Source organism: Mus musculus, chromosome 17, assembly GCF_000001635.26.
Source record: "Mus musculus strain C57BL/6J chromosome 17, GRCm38.p6 C57BL/6J".
Lineage (NCBI taxonomy): Eukaryota > Metazoa > Chordata > Mammalia > Rodentia > Muridae > Mus > Mus musculus.
This window is the reverse complement of record NC_000083.6, coordinates 24,073,570-24,098,339: the sequence shown is the minus strand read 5'-3', so window position 1 is coordinate 24,098,339 and position 24,770 is coordinate 24,073,570. Positions and strand designations below refer to the sequence as shown.

The window sequence follows — 24,770 nt, the reverse complement described above, 5'->3', positions numbered from 1 at the left end:
GTCCTTTGATGGCGCAGTCTATTCCAGGTGACCAGTTAAGCTGATGACCAGCTTCCATCTGTATAGTTAGATGTGGATACCTTGAAAAATAAACAAGAAGGGCAGTGTGGTGGGGGGCCAGGGATTGCATTTTCAAGTGTGACATTTCTTCTTCCCTCCCCACTTTCTAGCCAGGGCCAACTCATTTGTAGGAACAGCACAGTATGTTTCTCCAGAGCTGCTCACAGAGAAGTCGGCGTGTAAAAGGTAACTTGTTTTAATACAACTGCCCTTCTCTTCTCTCTGTGATATCTACTAGATTTAGTCATAAGGAATTACTATTTGAAAGAGAGACTTTAGTAGGTCTTAACTAGTGAAGTATGAGCCTGGTACAGTGATAAATCCCTTATACTCCCCGTATCTCAGAGGATGAGTTAAGGAGGATCATGAGTACAAATCCAGACTGGGATACATGGTAAAACCTTGTGGCTGAACAAACAAAAATGGTTGGGCTTAATGGTGCATGCCTTTAATTCCAATACTCTGAGTTAGAGGCAGGTATATCTCTGAATTCAAAGCCATTTTAGTCTATATAGCAAGTTCCAGACCAGCCAGAGATACATAGTGAGATCCAAAGACATCAGACTTCTTTTTTTTATTGACATTTGCTTTTTATTTGATATGTATGCATTCGCTTTTATAATTTATAATTCCTTGCTGATTATTGCTTTTTGGGTAGAAAGCCATCCAGTGGACAAATGTGGCTGCCATACCACAGGATTATAGTAGACATGTAGTGTTGTGGGTTCTTTAGAGATGGATAGAAGCCCTGGAGGGACAAAAGGAAGAAATTTCTAGCCCAGAGCATATAAGTCCTAGAGTAGGCTTGGCAGTGATCATAGCATTGAGGTTTTTTGAGAGATGCAGCTGGACCTTGGTGGTGGTCTCATTCATGAATAGGAGAAGCATTAAATGTGTAGAGTGATGCAGAGACCGGCACTGGAATAGGTGCCTGTTTTTGTTTTGCTTTTTATGTGAGGGTGTTTTGCCTACAAGTATGTCTGTGTACCAAGTGCATGTGTGAGGCCCATGGAGACTACAAGATAACATCAGATATGTTGGAACTGGAGTTAGGATGGTTGCAAAACACCAGGTAAGTTCTGGGAATGGAACCTAGGTCCACGGAATAGCAATCAGCACTCTTAACCACGGAGTCATCTCTCCAGTCTCCAAGAGATAGGGATTCGGTCCATCCACCCATCCACCCACCCATCCATCCATCCATCCATCCACCCATCCATCCATCACATCTATCCATCCATCCATCCATCCATCACATCCATCCATCACATCCATCACATCCATCACATCCATCACATCCATCCATCACATCCATCCATCACATCCATCACATCCATCACATCCATCACATCTATCCATCACATCCATCACATCCATCACATCCATCACATCCATCACATCCATCACATCCATCACATCCATCCATCACATCCATCCATCACATCCATCACATCCATCACATCCATCACATCTATCCATCACATCCATCACATCCATCACATCCATCACATCCATCCATCACATCCATCCATCCATCCATCCATCCATCCATCCATCCATCCATCCATCACATCCATCCATCACATCCATCACATCCATCCATCCATCCATCCATCACATCCATCCATCCATCACATCCATCCATCACATCCATCACATCCATCACATCCATCACATCCATCACATCCATCCATCCATCACATCCATCACATCCATCACATCCATCACATCCATCCATCACATCCATCCATCACATCCATCCATCACATCCATCCATCACATCCATCACATCCATCACATCCATCACATCCATCACATCCATCACATCCATCACATCCATCACATCCATCCATCCATCCATCCATCACATCCATCCATCCATCACATCCATCCATCCATCCATCACATCCATCACATCCATCCATCCATCACATCCATCACATCCATCCATCCATCCATCACATCCATCACATCCATCACATCCATCACATCCATCACATCCATCCATCACATCCATCACATCCATCACATCCATCCATCACATCCATCCATCACATCCATCACATCCATCACATCCATCCATCCATCACATCCATCACATCCATCACATCCATCACATCCATCACATCCATCCATCACATCCATCACATCCATCACATCCATCACATCCATCACATCCATCCATCACATCCATCCATCACATCCATCACATCCATCACATCCATCCATCACATCCATCCATCCATCCATCCATCCATCACATCCATCCATCCATCCATCACATCCATCACATCCATCCATCCATCCATCCATCACATCCATCACATCCATCCATCACATCCATCCATCACATCCATCCATCACATCCATCACATCCATCCATCCATCCATCACATCCATCCATCCATCCATCACATCCATCACATCCATCCATCCATCCATCCATCCATCCACCCATCCATCCATCCATCCATCCACTTGTTTATTTGTTTGTTTGTTTGTTTAGAGAACAGAGATTAGAGAGTAAAGAAGGGACGTTCTAGCGGGAGACAATGACCTAAGGTCATGCTAGTCAAAAGCACTGTCTTAAGAGACTAAGGAGCAATCTTAGGGTATAGATTCATGACTTGAAGAGCAGGTACAGGAGATAGATTCTGTTCCTTGAAGATATGGCTAGGTGCTTCTTGTATTGAGCTAAACTGGTTTGTATCTGGTTTAGCCCCAGCTGCGTGGCTTTTTGTGAGGATCCTGTCCTAGCAGTTTGCACAGCTTTCCTTCCTGTCATTTCTTCCTAGTATGGTGAGTGTGTCAGCTCCAGGCTCCAGGGAGTCAGGCACATGAGCCATCAGTATGCAGGGAGGTTTGCTGTATGGAGTTCATGTTCTCTATGATATATAAAACATGGATAGAGGAAATTGTGCAGATGGAACAGTGTTTTGAGAGAGCCATCACTGTGTCTCTAGCTTTTGAATTTTTTTTGAAAAATTTTTTTAAAGATGTATTTATTTATTATATGTAAGTATACTGTAGCTGTCCTCAGATACCCCAGAAGAGGGCATCAGATTTCGTTATGAATGGTTGTGAGCCACCATGTGGTTGCTGGGATTTGAACTCGGGAAGAGCATTTGGCACTCTTAACCACTGAGCCATCTCGCCAGCCCCTAGCTTTTGAATTTTAAGTCTTGTGAAGCTCACTAAAATATTGAGTCTTTTTTTCCTAACAATTTATAGGAATGCCTATAAATTACTATAAACTATAGAAAATTAGTCTCTGTATGTATTTTCGCAGATAATTGGTACTTTTCTTATCATTTTTTTGTGTGCATTTTTTGAATGTTTTAAGTTTTCAAACACATGCAGTCCATATAGTATACCCAGTATGAGTTCTCTTGGTTTCATGATGATGCATCTCCTGATTCATTAAGAGTATCTGTATACATCTTTATTCCAGCTGTGCATTTTTTCTCTTGCATTAGAGTATCATAATGTATTGAGCTGTCCTGTGGGTAGTGCTGATATGCCTGTATGTACCTTGGGGATGACACAGGCACTTGGCCTCAGGGTTACCCTCTCTTCTGATGAAACAGAGCTGGAGCTCTGGAGTTCCTACTTCAAGGTTATTCCACAGAGGAGATGCTCCCTAAACCCTTACTGTTGAAGTTCCCAGATTGGGGGGCGGGGTGCAGGGGACGGGACTTTGAAAGGCCCTGGGTGGTTTCTGCTTTGGTGTAGCTACTTTGCTACTTTTTTTTTTCTTTCAAGACAGGGTTTCTCTGTGTAGCCCTGGCTGTCCTGGAACTCACTCTGTAGACCAGGCTGGCCTCTGCCACCTGAGTGCTGGGATTAAAGGCGTGTGCCACCACGCCCGGCAGCTACTTGGCTACTTGATTTTCTTGTTTCACTCCCTGTTTCACCTAGACAAAGACTAGAGAAAATCAGGCATACAAAATAGTAAGATAGGGCTGGAGAGATGGCTCAGTGCTTAAGAGCACTACTGGTTGTTGTTCCAGAAGACCTAGGTTCAATTCTTAGCACCCACATGGTGGTTCACAAACATTTCTAACTCTAGTCACAGAAGGTCTGAAACCACTCTTCTGGCCTACAAAGGCATATATAATACATGTGGTGCAGATACATACATACAGTCAAAATATACACAGAAAATAGAACACACACACAAATAGTGAGGTGGGCATGGTAGTGCATACTTTAGAGGTAATCATAGCATATCACCCTGCGGTGACAAAGCTGTCTCTTCCAGCCCCATTGCCTAGTCACGGGAGCTTCTCCCTGGTTAGCATTTTCTTCAGCTCCCATCTTACCTGATTTGTAGCAGCCTGGCGTGGCAGCATGTTGGCAGTGAATTATGCTCTTCTTTCAGAATGAGAAAGGGACACATGGGAAAGTTGTTACCCTGCAGTAGAAGTGACATCTGCAGGGGAGATGGTACCTGTTTCTGTCAAGTATAGTACCATCTGACTCCGGTCACAGGGAGATTAGATGCCCAGGAAACAAACGAAAACTTCAGCATCACTGGTCTTAAGCATCCCTGGTCTTAAGGAATAGGAGTAAAGTGGAGGCTGGAGCTGGGGTGGTATAGACAGAGACTATAAAATTTGTCATTTAAATTATACCAATGCCATTTTTCTTTGTGTTTTCCCTACCTTAAAGTTCAGACCTTTGGGCCCTTGGATGTATAATCTATCAGCTCGTGGCAGGACTCCCACCATTCAGAGCCGGGTAAGAGGGGTCCTGTACATTTCAGAGGTCTGAGCTTACCACCACACACCACTGCCAACAGCTACTGGTTGTACCCAGTTGGGGCAGAAGTTCTACCACAGCTCATGAATGAGTGGTGCTTGGGACCTTTAGTAAGATCTGGCCTGGGAGGTGAGGGTGACTTTGGGTTGTTCTATAAAAGTACAAGTAGTACTAGAGATTTGAAAAACCCTTGCCCAAATAACAGCTGTTCTTTTTTTTTTTAATTCACAGGAATGAATATCTTATATTTCAGAAGATCATTAAGCTGGAATATCATTTCCCAGAAAAATTCTTCCCTAAGGCTAGAGATCTTGTGGAAAAACTCTTGGTAAGTATTTTGAATTTTCCTGGGCATTCTTTTGAAAGATGTGTTTACAGTGGTTATATAGTCATCATTTTTACCTTACCTCATTATATTCCCTTTCACTTTTCCAGCCCCTAATTCTTGACTTTAGTAAGACAGGAAATTTAAGTGATTGCCACTGAGTGGGTTTATCCCAGTGACAGATGGCTGTAAATCTTACTTCAGTGACATCTGCCAATGCCAACTTTAGAGTTTAAGCTACATGAAGATTTTAAAGATCAAGGTAACAAGGCAGAAACAGATTTACTCTAGAAAGATGTGCCATTTTTATGTTCAGAAGCTGTGGATTGCAGCCCTGTTTGCTTCCTTCCTAAACCTTTAGGAGTCAGGGCCAGTCCTTTATTCCTGGGTAGACCCAGGTTGCTTCTTCTTAACCATCCTTCTGAATTCTTCCTTCACTTCCCTCAGTAGAGAATGGGTTTAAATCAGCCTTGCAGGCTTAGGAGTGACTCTGCCATAGCCTTTGAGAGGTATATTTCACCCAGTAAAAGCCTGATTGTTTATTTTCTTTGATCTTAGAGTCAGTTAATTTTTTTTGTTGTGTTAGAATTTTTATTTTATTTTAAGTTTTAAGAGAGAGACTTGCTGTGTAGGACAAAAGTTGTCCTAAATGCTTGACAGTGCTCCCGCCTCTGCCTGAGTGCTATGATTATAGTTATACACCACCATGTCTGGGTTTTTTGGAACTTACTTTTTAAATCAGGCTGGCCTTGAACTCAAAGACATCATCTACCTCTACTTCACCTCACCTACCCAGCAGCATTTTTGTTTTGTTTTGTTTCCAATAGTGTTTCTTCCCCCCCTTTTGTTTGTTTGTTTGTTTTCCGAGACAGGGTTTCTCTGTATTGTCCTGGCTGTCCTGGAACTCACTTTGTAGACCGATGGCCTTGAACTCAGAAATCCACCTGCCTCTGCCTCCTGAGTGCTGGGATTAAAGGCATGTGCCACCACCACCCGGCTCTTTCCCTCTTTTTTAAAATATTTTTATTCTTTAAGAATTTCAGACATATTTTCAACATATACACTCCCCAACTCCATTATTACCCTCCCAATCCCTTCCCAGTTTTGAAATTCCTCTGTCCCTTCCCCTTCCCCTTCCCCTTCCCCTTCCCCTTCCCCTTCCCCTTCCCCTTCCTTTCCCTTCCCCTTCCTCTTTCTCTCTTCCTCTCTTTCTCTCCTTTACCCCCATCAAGTCCAGTTTAGGTTGCCCAGCTAGTCTTGGGAGTGGGGCCTGCTCTGTGTGTAGGCAACCTACCAGGGGGTCACATCATTTTATAACATTTTGAGCTGCGGGCTTTAAAAAGATACTTGTTGTCCTCTGTATTTTGAGGTTGAGATTTGCTTTTACCTGTGGAAAGAAAGGGGCAGTGCCTTGGTCTGAGGCAAGAGTCCTAGTTAATCTTGACTTTTTTCTGCCATGGCATGAACAGGCCTGGGGATGGACCACAGTGTCCCAAGCCTTTCCAGTAGGTTTCAGGGCTTGAAAACACTTCCACAAAATAAACAAACAAGTAATTACATTTCAACCCTTGCCTTGACATGTCTTGGCTATCATTTAAGGTTTTAGATGCCACAAAGCGTTTAGGCTGTGAAGAGATGGAAGGGTACGGGCCTCTCAAAGCTCATCCATTCTTTGAGACCATCACTTGGGAGAATTTGCACCAGCAGACACCTCCGAAGCTCACAGCTTACCTACCAGCCATGTCAGAGGATGATGAAGACTGCTATGGCAACGTAAGCTGGCAGACATGGGGTGTAGCCCAGGCAAAAGAAATTCTGCTTGCCATGCTATGTGAATATGACTCCTTGGGACCCTAATTTGTGTTATTACTGGTTGAAATGTGTGAGTGATTGTTGTGGACCTGGTGATGGTTGACTGCTTTGCTGTAATAAGTAAATGCCCAGCATACCTTGTGTAGGCTGATTCCTGTTCTTATTCCTCAGCGGATGAGCTTTTACCTGTTTGGGGGATAGATGGGAGGCAGGATGTGGTCTGGACCTGTAGATGAGAAAGTAGTGCCCTGCTATAACCCTCACTGCCTGACACTGGGTCTTCTGGAAAGCTCAGCGTTGCTAGTTTGTGGCTCGGAGATTTTCTGATTATTTTTTAAAAATGCTCTGGAATGCTTTTTCATTTTACCAAGAGATCCCAGAATGCTATTGATTTAGTTTCCAGGAATGTGATGTGGGAAGATCCCTGTAGCTTGATGCTTAGCAGTAGGTGCCTACTCTGTTTCCAGGGGTACCACCTGGGTTTGTGGGCAGTTGCTGTCACTGGCTTCAAAGCAGCTTGTCTTGAAAACAGACACAAGATCTTAAATATACTTTGTTTTTAAAACTTCCTCTCTTGATAACTGGGAAATACCAGCAAAAAAAAACAGATAAAAGAAACCACAGCGTGCTTCCATGGTTTCAGTTTTACTTGCCCAGACTCTTCTTTCATTATGACCTTTATATATTTTTTTAATAGTTTATTGATTCAAATCAGTTTTCCTCATTTGATTTCTGTTTTCTTGGCTTGTTTTAACCAGTTGCCATGCATAGAATTCTGTTCAACTGACTGAGCAATTCTAACATTTACCTAAAAGCCTTCCAAAGCAGCCAGGGTTGAGGGAAAGGGGGTGTGATCCCAGCATTCAGAAGGCTAAGGCATGAAGATTGAAAGCTGGAGCTGGAGAGATGACTCAGTGGTGAAGAGAACTTTCTCTCCTTCCAACCACTGTGAGTTTGATTCCTAGCAACCACAAGTTGGCCTACAGCTGTCTGTAATTTTAGTTCCAGAAGATCCAACATCTTTTCTGCCTTCTGGGAGCACTAGGCACACACCTGGTGCATCTGTCTGTCTATCTACCTGTTTGTCTATCTAGATCTATTTCTAGATGGATGGATGGACAGATGGACAGATGGACAGACAGACAGATGTACAAGCCAAAGTCCTGTATACATAAAATAGTAAATATAAAGATTGAAAGTTCATGGTCAGTCTGGCTACAAAGGTAGGCACTGTCTCAGAACAAAACAAACAGAAAACCCAAACAAAGGTCTTCTAAAACTACATTAAAGCCATTGCTATTTGGCATATCTCCATTTTTTTCCTAAAATGTTCTTTGTGCCCAGACTTTTAGGGAATGAAACTCAAGTGCATCTATACTGACATTGGCTAGTTTCTGTGTAGTGTGCTATCTGCAGAGAACGTAGGCCCTGAGCCAGGAGTTCCTGCCCCTATCCCCAAAGCCTCTTAAATGCTCCTGAGTGGTGGTGTCCTTCTGGGTCATGTCATGGAGTGCTGGTGGAATCCTCCCTACTAGGACTGTCATCCTTTTGGAAGTTAACCAGGAATGGGAGGCAGTCCTACAGCTTATGGTCTCTGTGCCTTCTTCCCTCTACTCAAAAGGGCAGCTATTTTTTAAGGAACGCATAAGCTCCATTATCTTCAATCTCAGCAGCCAGGAGTGTTTCTTCATGTGTGTTTGTACATGTCTATGCATCTGAACGTCTCTACAGGCCTGCTCTGCACTGCTGAGGACATGGCGTTTTTTTATTGAAAGCTTTGACTTCTACCTTTATAACCTGGTTCTGAGTGGCAGCAATTTGGTGGTGTTGGGTGGCTGCTCAGCTCTTTCAGTGTGGTTTAAGGACTGTGTAAGCATCTAGGCAGATAGTTTCCTGTACCAGAGTTCACCTTTAGATGGTGAAATTGGTCCTGGGGAGTGCTGGAACCGACGGCGTCTACTCTGAAGGTGCTCCTTCTACAAGGTTAGGGCCGCTCAGTGATGTGGAGAGGCAGCTTTGTGCTGGTTTTAAGTTCAGTGTTGGCTACAGGAAAGTGACTCTGAGCTTCAATTTCTGTGTCAGAGATTGAAGCCACATACTGGTTCTGAAAGTTTTTGTGGGGATACCTCTCCCTCCAGTAGAAGTATGGTAGTCATTTCTGTAAATTGAAGCAGAGACATCATTCCTCTCACTGGGGAACCTTCATGAAGGAAGTGGAGACAGTGCTAGCGTGTGAATCTGAAGTCAGCAGATGGAGCAGTGACTGCCGTGGGACTGAGGGCCACTGGGCAACAGCAAGGAGGTGGACACGGGGCTTGTAGAATCTGCAGAGGGTAAGGGCTGATCTCTGTAGATCTGTAGCCAGGGCTCTCTTTCTGGAAACTCAGGGTATGGAATGCAGGGCTCAAGAGTGTGAGACCTGTACCTAGCATAGCTATCTGCTCAGGGTGGCCATACCTAACTTTAGCATGTTCAAAAATCTTTGCCCTGTCATTGCCTGGAAGTGTGCTAGATAGGCTGTGGGCCCACGTGGCATGTTGTGAATAGTTCTGCTTTCTGTGTCAACATTGGCTTGTATTTTTTTGTTTGTTTTCAAGACAGGGTTTCTCTGTGTAGCCCTGGCTGTCCTGGAACTCTGTAGACCAGGCTGGCCTCGAACTCAGAAATCCGCCTGCCTCTGCCTCCCAAGTGCTGGGACTAAAGGTGTGCGCCACCACGCCCGTCTGGCTTGTTTTTTCAAAAACAAATGTAAGCTATGCAGTGACTCTAAAACCTAAGATCCCTGGACTAAAAGGAAAGTGTACTTGATTACTGAACTCCCTGCCAGGAGCATGGCTTGGGGTGCTGTGCTGTGTGAGGGTCCCAGGTTCCTTTTCCCTGGAGATGAAGGATTTGGTTGGTATAGCCCCTCTTTGACCTCTGTTTCTATCAGAAGAGGAACCTGTAGCAGAAAGTCCAGCCTTGCTTTGGTTCAGTCGCCCAATAGCTGTTGGAAGAGAATCTGTCTATTTACATCAAAAGGGACCGGTAGTCCATCTGCCTTTGGCGTGTATTTAAGCTTGCCAGGTTATGAGTGGCTGTGGGGGCCAGGCAATGTGGGAGGGTTCTTTGGCCTTAAAGACAAATTAAGGTAGCTTTCTCTTCTCCTTCTTCCCTGCAGTACGACAATCTCCTGAGCCAGTTTGGCTTCATGCAGGTGTCATCCTCCTCCTCTTCCCACTCCCTGTCTACGGTGGAAACCAGCCTGCCCCAGAGGTCGGGCAGCAACATAGAGCAGTACATCCATGATTTGGACACTAACTCTTTTGAACTAGACTTACAGTTTTCAGAAGATGAAAAAAGGTTGTTATTGGAAAAGCAAGCCGGTGGAAACCCTTGGTAAGAACTATAGGCATTAGCAGCCCTGTCTAGAATACAGGATGCCCGGGGAGCAGACATGGGCTGGGTTAGTTGTCCTTGACTCACCTCTCCAGTGCTTTTCAAAGAAACAAAGTTCCCAGGTTATTAGGAGACTTCAGGAACGGGGCTTGAATTACATTGTTTCTTTGACAATTTTTTTTACATGTTTTTACATCTTTAAAAAAATAAAAATTAAAAAATAAATTAAAAAAAAATCTGGGTGGTGGTGGTGCACGCCTTTAGTCCCAGCACTTGGGAGGCAGAGGCAGGTGAATTTCTGAGTTCCAGGCCAGCCTGGTCTATAGAGTGAGTTCTGGGGCAGCCAGGGCTACACAGAGAAACCCTGTCTCGAAAAACCAAAAAAATTAAAATTAAAATTGTAAGACATATATATACATACATACATACACACATACATACATACACATATATGTATATATATGAAATCCATTCTCTATCCTGCCAACATTTTCTTTACAATGTCCATCCAACTGGTTCCACTTTTAAATCTGAGTCTGCTGAAAGGGCTTCAGTATTTTTACCTGGCACCCCACCACTCTTTTTTTTTTTTCTTTTTTTTTGGACAAAGTCAAAAGGCTTTTTTGACAAGGCCACTATGTAGACCACACTGGCCTCAAAATGATACAAATCTGCTTGCCTCTGCCTCCCAAATGCTAGGATTAAAGATGTGTGCCACGATGCCTGACTTTTTTTCTTCTAGTATTCTTATGCTATTTAAACTAATGCTAATTTAAACTTTAAATTTTTAAGTTTATTCTTTGATAATTTTATACATGTATATAATATATTTTGAGTATATCTATCCCCATTACACTTCAACATTTTTTGTGGCAATGAGCTCTCTCAGGAATATGTATTTGGGTGTAATGGGACGAGGAAAACTGAGGGCTTGTTAAGGCAGGAGGGAAGAATGTACAAGACTCAGGAGACTTGTGAGGAGGAAGAGAACCCTTAGTAGCTTTTCCTGAGGGATGCAGGTGGCTAGGACTAGAATGTTTTACCACCAAAACGTATTTTCTCTAGAAAAATTAAATGAGGATATTGGCTCCTAGAGATAATCTACAATTCCAAGGAGTTTGTCTAGTAACTCCTTTCCTAAGGTGCTAGTACTATTAAGGAGAGGAAAGGATTTTTGATTTTGCTCTTTTTATTTATCACTTTAAAAAAGATTTTTAAAAAGTTAAGTGTGTGTGTGTGTGTGTGTGTGTGTGTGTGTGTGTGTGTGTGTGTGTGTGTGTTTTCTCAGGTATATGAGGTATGTGAGTGCAGGTATGTGAGGAGGCCAGAAGTGCTGGGTCCCGTGTGTATGTGTGTGTGTGTGTGTGTGTGTGTGTGTGTGTGTGTGTGTGTGTTTTCAGGTATGTGAGGTATGTGAGTGCAGGTATGTGAGGAGGCCAGAAGTGCTGGGTCCCCTGGGGCTGGAGTAACAGGTGCTGTGAGCCACATGATGTGGGTGCTGGGACTGAACTTCGGGCCCTTAGGAGAGCTATAAATGCTCTTAAAGGCCGATCCATGACTCAGCTCCTTATTTGTTCATCTTTTAATTAACGAGGTTTCATTATGGTATTCCCACATGTGTTTTGTTTTTATTGATTCTCCCTCCCATTCCTTTGCCACTCCCAGATTTGTACTCCTCCTACCTCCAGCAGTGTCCGTTCCACTTTCAGATGACATGTATTCTCTTTTTGATTGTTTTGTTTTGTTGAGACAGGCTTTCTCTGTGTGACCCAGGCTGTCCTGGAACTCTTGTCTCTGCCTCCCGAGTGTTGTTGGGCTTAAAGGCGTGTGCTACCACTGTCTGGCTCAGATTATATTTATTCTCTTACCCCTAACCCTAACCCTTTTGAAACTTCCCTTACCCTTCCTTAGCCTCCCTTAAGACTTTCCTTTACCCCTTATGGTTCTCTTTCTAGTTTCACAACCTACACTTGTCCTCAAAAGTCCCCACCCCATACATGTGCACACACACACACACACACACACACACACACACACACTAGAATTAGGATCTGCACGTGAGAGAACATGATTTCTTGCAACTCTTTTCTTCTTGTATTTTGAGATACAGTCTTACCGTGGCAGAATGAAGTGTTTATCCCAAGGTAGCCTTAAACTTGTGACAATACTACTACTTTAGCCATATAAGTGTTATAGTTACAGGTATAAGCCACCGAGGACCACTTTTTCACATCCATTCATCCTTTGATGCAGACGAGGCTTGTTCCATTTTCTTGCTGATGTGAATAATGAAATAGTAAGCATGGACGTGCATCTGTCTCTGTGATGGACACTCTCGGAATATCCTAGGAGTGACAGAAGGGGATCATATGGCAGTTCAAGTTTTAGTTCTGTCTTTAAGATTTTGTTGTTGTTGTTGTTGTTCATGTGCTTGTATCTGCCACATGTTTGTGGGTACCTGAAGTGTTCAAGAGAGTGTCAGGTCTCCTGGAGCTGGAGTTATAGGTGGATTTGAGCCATCTGATATGGGTTGTGGGAACAATGCTTGCTGTCCTTTGGAAAGAACAGAGTATGTTTTTAATCATTGGCCATCTCTTCAGCCCCTATAATTTTATTCTTTTGAGAGACCTCTATACTAATTTCTACTCTGTACACAGTAAGTAAGAGTTCTTCTTTCCTCTGTGAAGCCCTGGCTGTCCTGGAACACACTATGTAGACCAGACTGTCCTCACACTTGGAGACCTACCTCTAGCGTCTCTGCCTCCAGAGTGCTGGTGTTAGAGGTGTCGTCACCACCACCCAGCATCATCCTTTGTTTTCTTGGTAGCTGTTCTAACTGGGATGAGATAAGATCTCAAAATAGTTTGAATTTACATTTCCCTAGTGGATGTTGAATACTTTTTTAAAACTTGTATTACCCATTTATCTTTCTTCTTTTGAGAACTCTCTAGTTCCCTAAACTTACTTATTGATCTGAAGTTTGGATTTTCTAAGTGTTTAATTTTATAGTTCTTTACATATTCTAGACATTAACCCCTGTGTGAAGTGTGGCTAGTAAAGATTTTCTCCCATTATGAAATCTAAGGAAGATTTTGATCAAAATAATTTTAGCTGTTAGGTACAGTGCTGAGTCAGGGCTTCCTGGGCTTCTGAACCCTGAATCCCCAGCTGCCCTGCTTTCTATAGCCTCGTGTAGGAGCCCTTCCTCTTAGAGGCTGCTCAGAAGCACTGTCTCCATGGGTGTGTGTTTCAGCTCTTCTGGGGTTTTCCCCTCTGCCTAGGGCTGTGAGTGCCAGACAGAGCAGGAAGCCTGTGGTCTCTTGGCTGCTGTCTTTAGTTTGGGGATTCTCTATCCTTTCCAGTCTTAAGCCAAGTGGTGGTAGTCCCAGCATTCAGGAGGCAGGGGCAGGCTGATCTCTTGAGTTTTGGGGCTAACCTGATTTACAAAGTGAGTTCCAGGACAACCAGGGCTATGTAGAGAAACCCTGTCTTAAAAAAACAAAAACGATTTCAGTTCTATGTGGAAAGTGATGCCTCTGCAGAGCTTCAGGGATTTCCTATCCTTCTTGTGACAAAATTAATATGTTAAATGCTAAGATAATATTTATCTTTTTCTCACTGTTATTTGCTGCTAATATTATGCAGTGGAGTTTTTCAGTGATCACATACTGGGTGGACATTATCTTGACAGTACATTGAATGCATGTACATGTTATTTTCTTGGAATTTTCTGTAGTAGAATTATGGCTTAAAGATGTGTATTTTTGAGATTACTATATCCTAACAGTTTCACTATACTCTAACCTAGCAATCTTCAGTTATACCTACTATAGTTAATTTGTAATTTTAATCATCTAGTAAGTCATTACTTTAAAATTCTGACCATTCATGTGCCTATACAGAAATACAAGTAAAGTTTGTTGCTCTGTTTTGTAATAATATTAAAAAAATATATTAAAGTACTATTAAACATATGTAAGTTTTATCTAAACCAGTAACATTTGATACATTTATAATGTCACCATTTAAGTCTTTAAAAGATGTAAGTGACAATGGAGATGGATCAGTCAGTAAAATTCTTGCAGTACAACCCTGAGGACCTAAGTTCAAGTTCTGACAACCACATAAAGAATTAGGTGTGGGGGAGGCAGAGAGAGTATGCTGTCTGGGGCTTCCAGCCAGCCAGTCTAGCCAAATTGGTGAACTCTAGGTTTGGAGGAGAGAGCTTGGAAAAATGGCTCAATGGCTAAGAACAGTTGTTGCTCTTGCAGAGAACTCAGATTCAATTCCCAGTACCCATATGATGGCTTGCAACCATCAATAACTCTAGTTCTTTTCCTGACTGTCACAGGTACCAGGCATATACATGATATAGGCTCATGTACATAAATAAATCTTAAAAAAGATAAGGTGGTATCCTAGTCATTGTTCTATTGCTCTGAAGAGCTACTATGACCAAGACAACTTTTATGAGAGCATTAATTAAGGGCTAGTATCATTATCATGGTTGGGAGCATGGCCCCATGTGGGCAGGTTGGAGTTGGAGCAATAGCTGGAAGCTTTACATTCTGATCTTCAGACACAGAGAGAGATACTGGGCCAGCTGTGGGCTTTTGAAACCTCAAAGTCTGCCTCTAATGACACACTTCCTCCAAAAAGGCCACACCTCTGTTCTTTCAAATAGTTCCACTCCCTGATGACTAAGCATTCAAATAGTTGAGCTTTTGGGGGCCATTCTCATTCGAGCTACCATAGGTAAAGATACACATAAAACAAACAAACAAACAAACAAAAAACAAAAACAAAAAAGGAGATCTGATGCGGGAGATACCTGATATTGAACTCTGACCTGCCACACACAGATTTGAGTTTTCTGAAGAAAACATGGTTGTAAGAACTGCAGAGCCCAAACTGTCCACCATCACAGAGGAACAAATGGTAAGGAGGCTGTAGCATAGCCATACCTTCTAAAGATATCAGAACACCATAGAACCAGGGTGGCAATCCACTGAACTAGAATTAGCCTACCTAGTCTAGCATAGAATCACTGTAGAGAGCGTGCTCTCTATGATATGCAAAGGAGGCATCTCACAGTGAAGAGAGCATTTCTGAAAATCACTGCAAGAAAGTACACTGGGGAAAAGTAGGCATATAAGAGATGGGGAAGATCCACAAATGAAGCACTGGCCATCACATTCCTTTCAAGAACATTGAGGACGTGCCTTTCATCATCAGGAACAAGACCAGTGACACTGTTGCAGATGGCTATTTCAGCAAATTACTGGTTTAAAAAACAAGAAGGATGTACTTAAGATATGGCCCAGTATAGAGTAAATCATTTGTAGGCATGTATATGAGTGCATGCTAATAAATAAATTTTTTTTGTGTGTGTGTGTGCACATACCACAGAGCATGCATGGAAGTTAGGCTTATTGGCAAGGGCCATTAATTACTGAGTCATTTTGCTTTTGTGTTTTTTTGTTTGCTTGCTTGATTGCTTGTTTTTCCTGAGACAGGGTTTCTCTGTGTAGCCCTGGCTGTTTTAGAACTCACTTTGTAGACCAAGCTGGCCTTGAACTCAGAAGTCTGCCTGTTTCTGCCTCCCCAAGTGCTGGGATTAAAGTGCACTATTAAAGATGTGCACCACCACCGCCTGGCATGTTTATTATTTTTAGTTAAATAATTAAAGCTGGGATGGTGATATATACTTATAATCCCAGCACATAAAGGCAGAGGCAAGAGGATTGAGGCCAGCCAACTCTGTGAAGGTTCTAGGCAAAACAAAACAATAAAACAAAGGTGAGTAAGTACTTAAAAGCACGTGTTAAAGTTTTCTGGACTATGTATTGGTAGTTACAGTCCAGGGAAAATAATGATAATAATGCTAACATCCCTTCAATGTTAGAGGAGAGTGTAATTCATGAGGCCTGTGCTGGAGAGAGGGTTCAATGGCTAAGAGCACTGGCTGTTCTTGCAGAGGGCACAGGTTCATTTTCCAGCAAATAGTGGCTCACAGCCATCCATTAACTCTTTTTTTTTTTTTAAGATTTATTTATTTATTTATTTATTTATTTATTTATTTATTTATTTATTTATTTATTTATTGTATATGGGTACACTGTAACTGAACATATGGTTGTGAGCCTTCATGTGGTTGTTGGGGATTGAATTTTTAGGACCTCTGCTTGTTCTGGTTGGCCCTACTTGCTCCAGACGCACCAGAAGAGGGCATCAGATCTCATTATGGGTGGTTGTGAACCACCATGTGGTTTCTGGGATTTGAACTCAGGACCTTCAGAAGAGCAGTCAGTGCTCTTACCCACTGAGCCATCTCACTAGCCCCCATCCATTAACTCTTAATTCCAGGCAATCTGATGCCTCTCTGACCTCCATTGGCACCAGGCACATACATCGCGTACATACATATATACAGACAAAACGCTCATGCAAAGAATAAAGAATAAAACTTAAAAAAGTAAAATAAAATAACGTGATGAGGCCTGGAGGCTAGATTGCTGATATTTAAAACAGATCAGTGCCTGCTGTACAGCATCACAGTCTCCTTACCTACAACAGCCAACTCAATAAGGACATTTGGAATGTCATGGGCCACTCATTCTACACTCCAGCTGCACTGCGCTCTCCAGGATACTAGATTGAAACAGTCAGGCTGTGCTTGGGCCTTATACTCAGGTCCTTAGAGAGTCTTCTTGGGGTCTGTGTGGGTGGATATCAGAGGAGAGGACCAGGCTTTGCAGTTTTCCATTACATTACCATTATGTAGTTGACCATGGGTGAAGCATGGAATCTGTGTCTTCATCTCTTTGGCATTGATGACAGAGCTTGCCTATTTTAGGAGAGCCATATTGCTATGTATGCATTCAAAGTTGCATATCAAGCTGCAGCTAGACTAGGCACATTGAAGCTATCTTTTAAGGATTTGTGATTCTATATAACTCTGGATTCTAGGTACTCTTAGGTATCCTGGCTTGAAAAGTAATTTTCAGATTCTAATACTGATTTATGGTGGCATCTAAACCTCTGAAGTTTTTTTTAACCTAGCATGTTTTGTTTTGGCTCTTTTTGTTTTCTGAGGCAATGTTCCAGGCTGGCCTAGAACTTGATATGTAGGCGGGATGACCTTAAACTCCTGATCTTCCTGCCTCAGTGTCCCAAGTTCTGGGATTAATGTTATTGTCAGTATGGGTAGCCTTACTGCAGCTTTTTTGACATGGTGATGGTGATGATGATGATATGACATGATATAATATGATGGTGAGATGGTGGTGGTGATGTGTATTAGCTTGCTTCTGTGGCACTATCTTCCAGCCTTCTTATACTATGCAGATACCTCCAGCTAGAAGATGATCTCAGGAACAGATAAAAATCTGTACCCATTGCATCACTACATCTGGGGTATCTCCTGGACCTGAAGAGAGGCTGTGTCTTTGGGGTGGGGTGGAGGACAGGATTTGATGGATATAAAGTCTACAGAGGCCCTGTGGGGAATGTCCAAAGTGTAGAGTTTGGAGAACTGCTGGGTCATTCTTCTTTCTTTATTTTTTTAGGCACCAGTTTGTAGAAAATAATCTAATATTAAAAATGGGTCCAGTGGATAAGCGAAAGGTGAGTTGGTTCCCTGATCCTCTTCATCCTATGACTTCCTACTGTTTCTATCCCAGGTCAGTTCTTCACCCTGGGGTCCTGCCATGAATTGTTGGATATGGCATTCTTCATCTTGGCATGATCTTTGGAGATCATCTCTAGATTTTATAAAGCCGGGAACACTCAGACTCTCAGGGAAGCAGTCAAGTCTTGTGGTAAATCAGCCATATGCGCTGGCCACAGGGCATGGTTGCACAAGGCCCAGCTCACTGTGCTAAGGTTTCTGTCACATTGAGGGGAACAGATCATTTCTCAGAGCTCAGCAAGTAGTCTTTCATTAGAAGCTTTGAAAATACAGGGGTTGTTGTTTATCATTTTCTGGGCAACAAGTAGTGCAGAATATATCAGACTCTGCCAACAGGAGCCTCCTGAACACACTTCCTGGCTGTGTACACTCTGGAAGCGAGAATCTCCATGAAGGTGGGCTGAGGCCTGGCCTGCCAAGGGCAGGACTCTGAGCCTTAGAAAAGCTGAGGGGTCAGGGCACCACAAGCTAGCTATTGAAAGGCACATTGTGAGCTAAACAGCAGAGACCTGTGCTTATGTAATCTTATGTAATATATAGGTTCCAGGTTGAGGAGAAAGTGTCTCAGGTGAATGGGGAGGTGGCAGTCAGTCACTATGTCCTGAGCTACTTACCAGTTAATCCCATCTGTGTCTTGATCAAACAGTTTGTTTATTTTATTTGGACCAGGGTTTATTTGCAAGACGACGACAGTTATTACTCACAGAAGGGCCACATTTATATTATGTTGATCCTGTCAACAAGGTCTTGAAAGGTGAAATCCCATGGTCACAAGAACTCCGACCAGAAGCCAAGAATTTTAAAACTTTCTTTGTCCACACGGTGAGTCTATCCCTATAAGGCATCTTACTGTAGCCTCATCATAGGCTTCTGCATCTCTGTTGTAAGTGGCCCTTGCTTTGGCCAAGGAAGCATCTAGGGTCAGGTCAGCTTCCTGAGTCCTAGAGACAGACCTATATGAACAACTTAGGCCTGAATTGGGCCAGAGATAGATTTCTGCTTGATGTTGGTTTCTGGTAGGTCACCTGCCCACATATTTTAGTTCTGCACTTGTAGAATGAAGAAGCCCACTGTGCCCACAGGCTTCAAAAAGGTGCTGGCAGCATTGACAGCAAGATAGGCTGGGTGGGGACTGGACTCCCTGAGGGACATCAGATGCTCTGTTTTGCAGCCTAACAGGACGTACTACCTGATGGATCCAAGCGGGAATGCTCACAAGTGGTGCAGAAAGATCCAGGAGGTTTGGAGGCAGCAGTACCAGAGCAATCCAGATGCTGCTGTGCAGTGACGTGGCCTGCGGCCGGGCTGCCTATTGCTGCCAGGATACCTGCCCCAGCGCGGCTCGGCCGCCACCCAGGACGCTTCCAGACCACCTGCCAGCCATCTCGTGGAGAACATAGATGGCAGAAATCTTGCAGCTTTTTTATTTAAAAGAAAAGAAAAAAAAGAACCCAACCACACAAAGAACAAAACAAATAGCCAACAAACAGGAATTCAGGGTCGCTTTGCTTGCTCTCTGTGCTCTGTGGTGGCTTCCATGCACTGCTGTGGCCATGGAGACCCAGCTCCTTGCACGGTAGCCCAGCTTTTGCCCAGACCAGTGGCCAGATTTGGCATCACCCGCCCCTCTTAGCATCCACAGGAACTGCATGCCTGCCTCTACCTTTCCCCACCTGATACACACAGCTCCTGCTGTGACTGAGGGACGGGGTGTATCTGGCCTACCCTAGTTGTTGCAGAATCCTTCCCCAGGAGCCCCTTCACTCCTGCTGGGGTAGTCACCAGCTTACTGTGGGTACAGGGCTCTTAGCTTGTATGTGTTCTCCCTTCCTTGAATCTCTTGTATGGCCCTAGAACTTTGGTCAGGTGTGTTTATGGTGACATGATTTCTGTGGTTCCTGCCTTACAGCAGGCAGGTTGTATGGTGAGAAGAATGAAGGCTGTTGTAGTTACAGGTGCTCTTACTGGGCTCTGCTCTAGTGTTCCACTTCCTAGAAGTTTATCCAGTGAACTAGACACTAAGCCAAGCACATGTCCAGGAGGGTTGCTGTCGCACTAGCACCTAGGTAACACCAACTAGATTATTATCAGGTACAGAATCCTGTCCTGAACCTGGGCAAGGCTGGAGGTACTGTAGAGAATCCAGCTTGGGCCACTGCTTCCATGTAGAGAAGTGGGACAGCAGGCCCTCCTTGGAGTTTCTGCACAGGTTTAGGTGAGTAGACCACATGCCCTATGAGGCAAGCACCGAGCAAACCCTAGGGTGTGCCTCACCTGCGATGCTGTGGGCAAACACTTCTCAGCTGGTCCATTTTTACAACGATTGAAAATCTAGAAGCCTTCTCATGTTGCCTGGTCACCTACTCCATAAAGTGTGGGCCTTGCCTGGAAAGGATGTTATCACTGTCCTGCTCACAGGAACAGCCCTCTTAATCTGAGCCTGCCTATGCTGGCATTCTTTGCCAGTAATGGGACACTTCTTTTGGCATTTCTTGCAGAGTGCTTTTGAGGGACTTGGCTGTACCTCTCTTTGACTAGGATATCCCTGAAAGTTGGCCCTTGGTGTCTAGTGGAGAAAAGTAGGCATCTCCCATCTGCTCACAGTAGCACCTCAGACTCCTATGTCCCAATGGCAGCAACAATTTTGCCATTTCTATTGACTTTCACATAGGCGCCCCCAAACACACACAACAACAGAGGTTACCCTGTTCTGTCTACTCTACAGTGACTACCTGTGGGCCAGGCCATCTAAACTGAGAGGGGGAAAGATTCTACTTCAAATCTTTAACAACAAGAGTGATTCTGTTCAGCTGGGGTAGAGTGAGGATGAAAAGTCAGCCACCACTCTGTGGCAGGGTTGCTGGGTGGGAACAGGGATTTTATTTAGACTCAGCTAGATCGTGTGAGAAGAGCTTCAGGTGAGCAAGGAGCAGGACCTCACTTGCCAGTAGAACCCACAGAACAGGTATGGCCTAGGATGCTGTCAGCCTGAGAGTGAAAGTGGGCACTCATTTCTCCTGGTTTTTGAAGAGCCTGTTAAGTACACTTGGCTATTTCCTCCTTGGAGTCCTGTTCTTGCTCACGCCTTGTGGCTATTTTGCCCTCAGAGTGCCCTGTATCCTACATTTGTACATGTAAGTAAGAGTGGCTTCCTGTCTCTCAGGTGCATGCAGACACAGGGAAAGCATCTTTGAGGGCATTTAACTACAGGGGAGCAGTGGACTGAGGCTTGGCTTGAATTAGACCACAAAGCTGGCTGTATATGGGAGAGTCCTTTGTTGCTTCCTTCCCTGGAGAGCAACACTACCTCCTGGGCTTTACCAAGCACCACCCTAACCTCTAAAATCAGAGTTCAGCTGAGCTATTAGTAGTGGGTGGTCACCATGACTGCCCAAGCTACAACAGCTGATCTCTTCCCAGGTCACCTTTGTCCTTACTGCCCCCTTTTCCTTGATTTTTTTTTCCTTTAATGAACCATGTACATTCATTTCTTAACCTGGCTTAAATCACCTTCATTTTTCCAGTCATCCTTAGAGCCGTCACCCTGTGTGAAGGTGCCTTACTTTGTAGGACAGGATGTGGATGTCAGTTTGTACAACTCGTGTGTGTGTGTGTGTGTGTGTGTGTGTGTGTGTGTGTGTGTGTGTGTGTGTGTGTGAAACAGTAAATTTGGGATGTATGTAAGGAGAGAGAGAAATACCCTGTTAGTACCTCTAGAAATCATGTGTCCTAGGAATGGCAAGGATGGAAAGAAAGTTGAAGACTGTTCTCTGGCTTCTCCTACCTAGGTACAGCAGACTGTAGTACCTCACAGCCCACTTGAGCCCTGGCTTCTCTCAGCATCACAGATGAAACTTAGCTTGAATGGGTCAATTCCACCTGTTTTTCTGTGCTCCAGCTGGGCAGTGGGCTCCCCATGTAGAGCTGAGCCTCTCCACTTCAGGGTGTGGCATCATGGCTCAGATGTCATTTTGAGCTAAAACCCAGTTAGATGCAGTAAAAAACCACTTTGAGAGATGGCTTGTGTTAGGCTGAAACTGATAGAAACGTTAACTGCTGCAGCTCTCTTTGGGCCACCCTAGTGTTTGTGATTCATGCTTGAAGTAACCTTGCCGACAGTTGTGTGGCACAGACTCCCAGTACCAGCAAGGGGGCCGTAGGTAATTGTGTGCTTTCTTAAAGAAGTGTATGTTTTCTGAAAGCAAAAGAATAAAGGAAGGCCCGTCATTCAGAGACCACTGTGAACATTTGGATGTAGATGCTGTTCTCCCTAACTCTTTGTTCCAGTGCTGGGAATTGAATAGTGAGGTTCAGGATTGCTAAGCGAGTGCTCTACCACTGATGTGCATCCTTAGTCCTTGTTTGCTTTCTAAACCAAACTGGGAACACATACAACATTCATCATTTTACATCCAGCTTTTTCACTTGACTTGTTTTCTCTTAAGCATTTCTCCATGCCGTGGCCGTGAGTAGTTCTTCAAAAGCATGTTTTTGATAATTGTGGAGTCAAGTGGTTGTAAATTTATAAGTTATGCAGTTGTTTCCCTGTTGTAAAACATTCAGATGGTTTTTGGTTTCCTTTGTGTTTTGTTTTTGTTTTTGCTATTTAAATAATGCTGTGGTGAATATACTTCTAAGTCTTTGATTTTTTATTCTGATTTTGCCCCTTCCTCACACACCTGAAGTGGTATTTTGGGTATTTTTTCCTCCTCCTCGGTCTGATGTTTAGACCCTCTGAGTTCCAGTTACAAACCTACCTTCCTTGTGTCCTACGGACTTTGAACACATCAGTTCTTGCTAAGTTGTGTGTTCTCAAGAAAGTTTGACTATGGCTGCTTTTGTTTTTAATGCTAAAAATGTCATTACTGCAGATTCCTTTGTGACAGATTTTTTTTCCAAAAGCCAGTCTTTTCATTTGCATTGCAAGAATCTGCTCCTGCATGTTACTTCTTTTCCATCTTTGCTCTAAGGCTTCCAAGTGCTTGGTGATGTTTTCAGAATCTTGTACTTTGTGTCCACGATGGTACTGAATCTGCTTCTACACAGTCAGCAGAGATAAAGTGTTGAACTGACCTTGCTACATGCCTAATGGATAATTCATAATTAAGTTTATAGACTCAGAAATGCATTTGGGCCATTTGGGAATCAGTAGCAAAGCAGAATAGCAAAGCTCTTCTTGGAAAAGAAACCACACAGATGATTGAGTTTTACTAAAAGTACAGCTGTGAGTGTTCTTGCTCCACACCTCAGGTCTTGGTTCAGGACAGCACAGTGGCTAGGCTTTGTCATTGCCAAGGATGGGTATCCCCACTGATGCTTATGTAAACCTTCTTGTGCGCTGCAGTGCTGCACGGAACTGTAGTGCCCACCCAAATCAGATAGTAGCTTTATCTGTGTTGGGTGGGGCCTGCTGGTTCAATTTGGAAACATGCAGCAGAGATTTTCTGTGTTACTTGACTGTCAGAGCTTAGGGCTGGAGATGTGTAGAAATCAGTTTCCTGCCCTCCTCTGCCTCAAGGCTTCTCCCCATTGTTCTATAGACCTGGGGTGTTCATCTGAGACTTGGGAGGCCACAGCAACTCTGAATATGGTGAAGATACTCCTATACACGTTTCTATTTGTTTTAATGCAAAACCCAACATAAACTGGTGCTGATGCCAGTGGGTGTAGCACCTCGTGGGTAGAAGGTAAGACAAGGGCCCTGACATTGAACAGGGCTGGAACCACTCTCAGAACCTCTGAAGATACCTAGCTTCTGGCCTAACACTTCAGGGTTATAAGTCAGAATGTGGAAAAATGGCCTGCAATGTGAGGGAAGCTGTTTCTGTCAAAAGCACTTTTGCAGCAGTAAGCAAATGAATTAACCAATATGAATACCTGAAAATTCCCTGTAACTCATTTCTTCCATATGAAGAATCCAAACTGAACAAAAGTTTTTACAAATAGCAAAATTTTCCCTCCCCATGTAGTCCACCCTAGTTTAATCATCTGGGTTAATGACTACAAGTAGGTCATTGTGCAGGTTAAAGCCACGACCATAGTGTGATTGGACATGTGCAAATTAAAAACTGTTACAGTATTTAGAGCTGCTGCGGCTGGTCCATTAGCCACGTACAGTAGGATGAATTGCTGTCATTCAGGTTGGTGGCAGTCAGTTAGAACATGTGTAATATTCTCTACCTGTTCTGTAGCTGTAACTGTGATGTACAGGCAAAGGAAAAATTAAAAATACTTATGAAAACAGATAATGCAATGATACTGGGATATACACTTTTGTATTTTTATTCTTATATAAGGTTATTTGCTGGCTATTGTCGGCCTCTAGTTCAGTCTGTGTTATTTAAATTCTAATATATGAATTATTTGGATTGAATTCATGTTTGGGGCCACGTTGTTGTATGTATTGATGTACAGCCTTGAGTGTGAATAATTATTGTAAACTATATTTTACAACTTTTTTCCTGGCTTTATTATATAAATTTTCTATTTGGTCATGGTTTAATCATATAATTTAATGAAACAACTTTTCTTTTTTTTGTTTTTTTCAAATATCTGTGCTTTAGATGTAATTACCGGATGATGGATTTCCCTCGTATGCTCGGTAGTCTTGTAATAAAAGCATGTAGAGTGTACACTTTGTTTGCCATGGAGCCTCTTTGAGTAGGGGCGGAGCTTGAGCCGAGGATGCTCGTGAGAACCCGAGACTTGCTCCGGCCGGAAGTGGTAATCTCCGGCCTGCTTTTC

At 43.4% G+C, this 24,770-nt stretch overlaps 1 protein-coding gene across 14 annotated transcripts in view; it reads left to right on the top strand.

The window, feature by feature from the left end:
* Window positions 1–24,660, top strand: part of Pdpk1 (3-phosphoinositide dependent protein kinase 1) — an 81,940-nt gene extending 57,280 nt beyond the window's left edge. For 10 of the 14 annotated variants that reach the window (XM_017317323.2, XM_030249572.1, XM_030249573.1 and 7 more), the window contains 8 exons: window positions 171–246; window positions 4,732–4,800; window positions 5,053–5,149; window positions 6,746–6,919; window positions 10,119–10,336; window positions 17,905–17,962; window positions 18,696–18,848; window positions 19,198–24,658. In XM_017317323.2, the coding sequence (XP_017172812.1) occupies window positions 171–246; window positions 4,732–4,800; window positions 5,053–5,149; window positions 6,746–6,919; window positions 10,119–10,336; window positions 17,905–17,962; window positions 18,696–18,848; window positions 19,198–19,314 (962 nt within the window). In that variant the 3' untranslated portion in view covers window positions 19,315–24,658. Of the gene's footprint in view, window positions 1–170; window positions 247–4,731; window positions 4,801–5,052; window positions 5,150–6,745; window positions 6,920–10,118; window positions 10,337–17,904; window positions 17,963–18,695; window positions 18,849–19,197 lie in introns of all 14 variants that reach the window. The other 4 variants (NM_001286662.1, NM_011062.4, NM_001080773.2 and 1 more) reach the window with 3 other exon arrangements.
* Window positions 24,661–24,770: the final 110 nt, after the last annotated feature.